Here is an 8316-nt window from a genome sequence, read left to right as displayed (position 1 = left end):
AGCCATTCAACGATCGCTTTGGATCATAGCTTTGAGTGACATTATATTGGACCAATAAAGACACATTTTTGGATTACTGAGAGCAGGCGGGATTTCCTTGCGAGTTTAGCATTGCGGCCTCTTGCTGAAGGGCACTTGTCTCGTTCTGTTTGCACAGGGGTCGTGTGGTAAAGGTAAGACAACACATCTAGAAACAATTTAGCGTATTCACGAAGGGTTTAACAATGCTTAGCAGCACCAGTCTTATTTTTAAAACACTTCTGTGACGTTGCACTATTTAGCTAGCGGTCTGAAAATTAAGTTCGCTAGCAGGCTAACCTAGCAAGCTACATTAACTTACCGTTGAATGTGCTAGCTAACGAGCTACACAGCTACTGCTCGATGAATGTCAGTCTAAATGAAATGACCGCTGTATATGAATTTATCAATCACAGGGTCAATTTAAATGGATTATCCCGTCAGAAAGAAATACGATATTGGAGTATTGCGTGAAACTTTGTTGTTGGTGTCCTGATATCAAGACATCGACTATTTAAGCACTCTTATGTAATGACGCTTGTAAGTACAGTAGTGGGTTTATCACTGCAAGACAGTTGTCTTTGCCCAAATAAAATATTCCATTGATAAAGAGATTCTTGAATTATTATTATTAACGTTCCCGGGTCCTCCTTCATCCGTTGCTGTCGAAACAGTTGTCTTCAAATGTACAGAGATTCAATTAAATTTCATTTTTAAAAACGACTTAATTGATTGAAACAATCAAATATCACCATTATTATTGCAGGTTAATGTTCTGTCAATAGATTAATTGCTTCAGCTATACATTATTTTGACACTCATACTGTTGCCAAGGTCAAGAATAAGTTTATGCATTTATTATAATATTAATCACTTATTCACCTTTTGCTCTTTGTGGTAGGACCATCAACTATCCATCATGGGAGGACATGACGCTGGAAGCCAGCACCAGTTCACTGGAATTGCCAAGTACTTCAATTCATACACAATCACAGGAAGGAGGAATGTGAGTTGTGTGCAACTTTCCTGTAATAAACCACATTGCATACTTGATAGTTAAACTGTTTGCTTGTAAGCTTGTCATGCTGCTATGAATTTCTCATCATGCTTCTTTTTTCCAGTGTGTTTTGGCCACATATGCCAGCTTAGTAGCCATTGCCCTTTTCTTCAAATTGAAGCCCAAGAAACAGGCTGCAGTCACAGAAAAGTGATAATGTAAGTATACTAAAGTCTTTTCATGCCATTAGTTTCTAAATTCATTCCACTCAAGCAAAGTAAAAACTATTAAATTCACTCAAGGCTCTTGTTGTCTCATTACAGGTGTTCAATTTGACCATCATTTCTAGCAGCTCGGAGTGGAGAGAGGAGCTGGACATCCTTGTAATAAAATATTACTGTTTGGTTTTGCCACGTTAACAATAAAGAACATGTATGCCCAAAACTTAGAAAACACTTTTTTATTTACAGTGTACACCAATATAAAAGACTATAATACAGAAATGTTGGCCATGTGTTGAGCAAAGCTGTACTCATGGCAGTGATATTTTAGAAACGGTCCTCAATCAACAATGGCACTTCTCTCAGGCAAAGGAAAATCTGCAATATATGAGCTTGATTCTGAGCCTGCATCTTCCAGACGATGGGCCAGGACAGGAGTGGGCTAACCTAATTTGTATCCTCATTCACAGCTAGATGTTCACCAGAGGTGAGCTGATAATACAATTTTGTTTTATCCCCACTGCCGCACAAACCTGCTCAGTTGGTGGAGCTCTGGGACCAAACATTTGCATCATCTCAAACTTCCATTGATTATTTTCTCATAATTCTATCATGTCTTATGGATTGTACGCCCCAGCGGCCAGCAGCAGGTTTCTCCGGGTGAAGTGAAGGTGTATGACAGGTGTAGATTTAGTCATGTAGGTGCCAAGCAGAAGTTCCTGGGAGTTATCTTGTAGATGAATGTGTCCTGTGGCTGCTGTGAAGTCATCAGTCTCTAAATCATCAAATGCTTTCATTGCATCCCAAAGACGAACTGTGTTGTCCATGGAGCCTAGAGACAGCAGGAAACTCTGAATGTTCATTCCAAGCACTCAAATGAAACATTAATGAAAACTACAAAGCTTTGTGGCTTCATGTGTCTCTTAATTTGATTATATGTAGTTGATTAAAAGTATTAAGAGAGGTTGTGAAACACCCACCAGAGGCAAGGATCTCGCCATCTCTGCTGAATCCTGAGGGAATAGATGGTGTCTGTGTGGCCTTTGAGCTCTCCAACCATCAGTCCATGGCCGATGTCCCATAGAAGAACTCTGCCGTCAGTGGCTCCAGAGGCCAAGAACTTCCCATTGGGTGAGAAAGCCAGTGCATGGATAGGACCCTGAGAGATGAAGTGAAAACACTGGCTTAGTCATTGTCTCATTTTGATTTCATTAATGCTTAATACCACATCAAATCTGGCTACCATGATTTTATACCACTGGTTCATCCCAATAACCTTTGTAACACAGAACTGGAGGCCACAGAGCTGACCTTATGACCAGTGAATATGCGGACACAGTTTCCGTTCAGGACGTCCCAGAGGCGGATGGTGCGATCAGACGACCCTGTGGCCACGTAATTGGAGTTGGGGTGGAAACGGGTGCAAGTGACGTCAGCTAGATGGCCAGAAAACATCCGTAGAGGCTGGTAGTGATCCGTTGCCCAGAGACTGTTCAAGATTGCACAATACAGACCAATGAAAGACATCTGCAAACAGTAATGCTGTGTATCTATACATATATGATTCAAAGTGTTACAGAATATGGAGGGGCTGTGTATGGAAGTATTATTTCACACACTAATCCAATAAATTCTGCAGTTTCTTACCGGGCAACTCTGTCATGTCCCCCAGAGACAAAATAGTACCCATGGGGAGAAAACTGGGTGTCCCACACCGGGTAATTGTGGCCTTTGTAGCCCACTAGACAAGTAAATGTCTGGAGACTCCACAGCCTGACCGTACCATCTTCAGAGCTTGACAACAGGTAGTTTCTGGAAAGGCAAAAGAGCCAGTAATTACCAGATGTTTAAATCAATAATGGAAAAATATATCCAGTTTCTGCAGGACGTGTGCTATATCTAACAACAGGTGCATCAGAGCTGCTCTACCTGTCTGGGCTGAAGCTGATGCCATACACCGGGCCGCTGTGTCCATAGAGGATCTTTGACTCACTGGCCGTCTTCTCATCCATGATCCTCTCCAGCACATCATCTGACTCTTTGTCAATCAGATTCAAGTCTATAGAGAAGACAAGAAAGATGAGGTGAAAACAATGAAAAGTTTTAGATCAATTATTTTCTAGCCAAACAGAACTAGAGATACCTTCATACAGAGCCATACACTGTACCTGCTGCAGACTTGACCTTGCGGAGCTTTTTCGGCGTGACGCTCCAAACCCGTACTGTGGAATCAGCAAAGCCTCCCGCAATCAGGCTGGAGTCATCTGTAAAGTCCACTGCAGTCAAACCCTGCATGGCAAAAGGTGATAACAATTAGAAATGACCTCACTGTAGTTTGAATCTGTAGTTAAGTTGAGACTCTATCAGTTGCTTGAATGTGTAAACACCTGGTGAATTATTGTGGGCATGAGGTTTTACCTGGTACGCATTTAGGAAAGTGTAGTAGCAGATAGAGGGGAGGTTATCTGGTCCCAGTCGGATCCTCTTGGTGGACTCCTTCATATACATGATCTTGTCCAGCTTATCTGAATCCTTTAGCTCTGGCAAAGGTATCCTAAGCAATAGCAAACAAAAATGGTCATCAGTCACAGACTAACTAGTGTGGAAACTGGAAACTGTTTAGAGCTTACAAACAAATATCATCTCCCTCTTAAAATAATTGCCTATGTCATTTTTTCAGATTTTTCAGGAAACACAAAAAACTGAACCACTTGTTGAATATATGATATTTACTAACAATTTTAATCAAAACAGTTATAACAACAGATGCCTATTGACATACAAACCAGAAGGTCAGTCAAACATGGAACATGAGAGAATTAAATAACTTAGGCAAATTAAAACTAAAAAAGTCACACTCTTGACATGTTATACTAAAGGGGTAGAATGGCACGATCTGTTTAACTGAGGATGTAGGCAATTTCACCAGAGGTGGTCCAGCATCATGAGGTGATTTAGATGATTTAGGCAAAAAAAATCATTTTTGTAAAAAAAATGACTTAGGCAATTATTTTAAGAGGGTGACGGTATCTAAAAATATCTCTTTAGCCTGTTTTAAACATTGTCACATGTTGGGACTTGCATCTGGCAAGTAGAACATAGTGGAGATCATAAATGATAAGCAATTTCCTCCAAATTAAAAGTTTTAATTCATAAGCAATATGTATTAAGTTAGCCATTGCAGTAGTAGTGCATGGTTGCATGCAATAAAAGTCAGGCCCCCATATTAAAACTTTTTTTTTTACAAGATAAATGAGAATTCAATGGATACAAGTTACTATGATAAAATGTATTGGAATTTTCAATTTAATTTTATCCCAGTGCTGAAGCCAGCTGTCATAGGATCATACTGTTTCGGCCTTGCAAGATCAGTTAATGAGACAACAGCACCAGCAGTGCAGACGCAGACTTATACAGTATAATGCAATGTAGAAAGAGAATCCCTACCTATTTTGTGATGGTGCATTAGGATCCTGCTTCTTGCTCTTGGAGCCCATACTGTCCTTTTTGGGTTTCTTCTTCTTGGGTTTACCCTCCTCATTCTCTGCCTCCTCATCCTCATCATCAAGAGGCAGCTCGATTTCCGGCTCCTTCAGCAATCCATAGTAAACCTATAGCAGTTTGAACGGCGATGAAACAAGGACATGTCATGAATTCAGTAAGGTTGTATCAAAAAATAAGAGGGAACAAAGAAAACACAGGTCTTATTTTAAGTATGTTGGTGTATAAAGCCAACCTTAGCCTTATTGGCCTCGCGCTTGGCCTCTCCAGCCAAGCTGCCAGACATGGCATCGATCTGGCTCTTGCTGCGTGGCATGCCATCAAAGATGTCAATGTAGAGGTGCTCTTGGATAATGTTCCAGATCTGGTTGTTCTGACGCTCTTGAAGGTGTCTCTTCAGCAGCTGGTAAGAATCACGGGAGATGCGCAAGACAAATTTGCTGGTGCGGAAGTCGAGGAGTGTCTCGTTGCCTCTCATGTGCTCTTTCTTTGTCAGGCCGGACAAGATACGCAAGTCATCTTCATAATAGCACTCCTGGTCTCCGCTAAACCTGAGATGGGGAGAGAAGAAACAGGGTAGGATTTTAAATGTGTGCCAGATTGAATATTACCTGTATGGAAGTCAAGAGAGCAGTGCTTCAATTTAAGAAAATGGAAACTCACTTTTCAAAGAAAGCCTTGGCCTCACTTTCGTGATTGTTGTACACCAACTCCAGATACATGTGGACAAACAGAGGGTAGAAGACTTGGGACAATTCTGCTCTGTGACAGTCCAAAACCGTTTCTATGAACTTCTTCAGGCCACTGTAGTAAACCTCATACAGAGCCGGGTCCCCCTGCTGGCTGTAAGCTGACAGCACCACACTGACATCTGGCTGATCCTCTCCTGCTGCTGCTAAAAAAAGAAGACAAGTGTACAATTATACCAATGCTGTCTACTGGTCTTAGCCAATGTGGAATGTATCTTCTTTTTTCTTTTTTTTTTAAGATTACCTCAACTGTCAATTAACCTACAGAATAAAAGCAACGCAGCCTTTTGTACGTAACTTTTTAACCTGAGAGAGGTTTGTGATGACAGTCAACTGATGAGTTGTAGTTAAACACTCTGGACCTGGTAAGTGGACCTTAAATTTGGAGTATTTTGTCTAACTTTCTTGACATCGTTATAATGGGCAAGCCTGACTCTTACAATTGTTTGATCTGTATCAACTAACATGATCTGGAAAATATTGGCTAATACATCCCTAAACCCCCAAGAAAACACACGACACATGATCCAGAAAAAATAAAATACCTCGTACATTGTCATAAAATCCAAGCAGCCCTACAATAAACACTAAATTTACGACGCACTATTATTAACCTGAGGGATTGGATTTACTATATGTAAAGTTTGGTCTCTCTTATTGTTCAGTGACTGTATAACTTAACTATTACACCTCTATCATCATAACTGCTCACTATCAGTGGAGTTATATCCTTGTGTTAAAGTCGTACGTGGTGTTATATTAACAGGAAATATGTGTGTTAACCGTGCGACAGTGTCTCAGTAGCCAGTGACAGTATCGGACCTTTGGTTGGCGCCTGGGCTCCGGCAGAGGCTGAGACGGTCACCCGGCTGAGAAGAGAGCTCGCATCCCCGCCTTCTAGGTCCACACCGCCCGAAGCACCTCCCGAGCCTGCCCCGGAGGCATCGGTTCCCTTCGGATCCAGAGAATCTTCCGGTAATCCCGCTTCACGGCGTAGAATTTCGACGGACTCATTCAGTTTGTTCTTTTTGAGGAATTGCAGAACTGCCAGCAGCGTCTGTTGGTCCTCCGGGGCTCCAGCCACAGTTTTGTTGCTTCCAGTCGACGCACTGGAGCCGGGAGACGTAGAGAGCAATCTTCCGTCGTTTGCATTGTTATTTCCGAAGCCATCACTCGCTGGTTCTGTTTTTATGTCTTTTTCCTCAGCCGCATCGACCAGACCACCTTGTACGGCCGCCATTTTCAAAATGAAATGCGCATGTGCGAGGCTTGAAAAAAAGGAAAACATGAACGGTGCAAGATCCGGTCACTTGATTGGTCCTTACTGATGTAGCGTCATCCGGGGCAGAGCAGAAGTCCCGCCTCCCTCGCTTCCAATGGAAACAGCCGGTTTGCACGTTTGAGAAAATACATTTCTTACCCATTATTTTATGGTCAAGTAGATTACATTTCCTCTAATGATCACATAACAGCCATTTGATCAGCGGATTATTGTCTCTATTAGTCCATTAAGAGTTTTGTCAATAAAATGACGAGGAAAATAATGAAACAGTGCTTGTTACATTTTGCCAGAACTCAAGGAGACATCTTCATATGTTCTGTATTGTCTGACCAGCAGTCCAAAATCCAAAGGGCTAAAGTTAACTATCATTTTTGACCAAGAAAAGAGGCAAATCCTCATAACTGAGAGGCTGGAAACAGCAGAAGTTCATCATCTTTTCAGATTCAAACTACAGTGCTTGGAACAATAAATTGATAATGAAAATAGTTGGCAATGAATTTCCTGCAGATTGACAGTCAATCAATGAATTGTTTCAGTTCTAACTTTCATTTATAAGAAGTGAAGGACTACTTATACAAGTCTTTGTGTGTTCTTTAAAGTTGATTTCAGGCTTTCATGTGTACCATTTTGCACCAGGTGGTGGCACTTTGCTCCCACACAACCCCCATCCAGTCTTGACTGTCCAAACTTGATGACCTCCGCAGACATTGTATTACCAGTGTTGTGAGAAAAATGCAAAGAAAATTGGGGTTTATTATTTTTATTATTGATTAGTCTACTTGTTATTTTCTCCATCAATTGATTATTTGTTTTATTTACAAAAGGTCAGCAAATATGAGAAAATACCCATCACATGTTGCCATGTTGACACCCTCAAATGTTTTATCTGACCAATAGTCATAAACCATGACATTATAGAAGAGAAAGAAAAATTAAAATACATGCATTTTGCATTTTTGCTTTAAAATTTTTTAACTACTAACCACTTTAACCACTATTTGATCATCATAAAAGTTTCATGTTGATCAACTTAATTGAATTATCTATGAACAGTATACTCCCAGACAGAGGTTTGTTCATGACACATCCCTCTCCACCTCCCTTATGTTAATGAGGTTCTTTGCATTTGTCACAATCCAACATCATTATGATTAATATATTAATATATGATAATTATATGAATACAATGCACTTCCTCTTTATTTGATACACAACTACTTTATATCAGACAGTGTGTGATGCAGCAAGGTGAGGAACAAATATGATTCAGTTAACATTTTGGTCTTAATAATTACATCATAGAGTGATTAAATGAAGCATATACAAAGTTTTTATGCAACTTGTAGCAGACCGGATGAACACAAAGGTGACAGAAACTACATGCAAGGATCAGCAGTATCTAATGTACATTCTGCTGAGATGGATTTCTGCCTCTACAGCTGAATGCACCACCTTTCCTCTATGAACACTGCCTGTCAGAGAGACATTCATATACCGCTGAGTGTGCATCTTTCAGGTCAGCATAGAATCTGTTTTCATTTATAGGAG

At 40.6% G+C, this 8316-nt stretch overlaps 2 protein-coding genes across 2 annotated transcripts; one reads left to right on the top strand and one right to left on the bottom strand.

The window, feature by feature from the left end:
• The first annotated feature begins 13 nt into the window (after positions 1–13).
• Positions 14–1468, top strand: atp5md (ATP synthase membrane subunit k). Its single transcript, XM_018664647.2, has 4 exons — positions 14–173; positions 920–1024; positions 1140–1233; positions 1339–1468. The coding sequence occupies exons 2-3, from the start codon at positions 938–940 to the stop codon at positions 1227–1229; spliced, it is 177 nt and encodes a 58-aa protein (XP_018520163.1). The 5' UTR covers positions 14–173; positions 920–937; the 3' UTR covers positions 1230–1233; positions 1339–1468.
• On the bottom strand, positions 1461–7217 carry taf5 (TAF5 RNA polymerase II, TATA box binding protein (TBP)-associated factor). The gene is given in 12 exon segments (XM_018664644.2): positions 1461–2068; positions 2217–2247; positions 2249–2395; positions 2548–2725; positions 2884–3048; positions 3166–3295; positions 3405–3525; positions 3655–3790; positions 4684–4847; positions 4973–5288; positions 5401–5632; positions 6309–7217. Coding segments are annotated over 12 exon segments (2301 nt in total). The 5' UTR covers positions 6775–7217; the 3' UTR covers positions 1461–1853.
• Positions 7218–8316: the final 1099 nt, after the last annotated feature.

This window comes from Lates calcarifer, linkage group LG5, assembly GCF_001640805.2.
Source record: "Lates calcarifer isolate ASB-BC8 linkage group LG5, TLL_Latcal_v3, whole genome shotgun sequence".
Lineage (NCBI taxonomy): Eukaryota > Metazoa > Chordata > Actinopteri > Centropomidae > Lates > Lates calcarifer.
The sequence above is the reverse complement of the archived record's forward strand: the minus strand, read 5'-3'. Positions and strand labels throughout refer to the sequence as shown.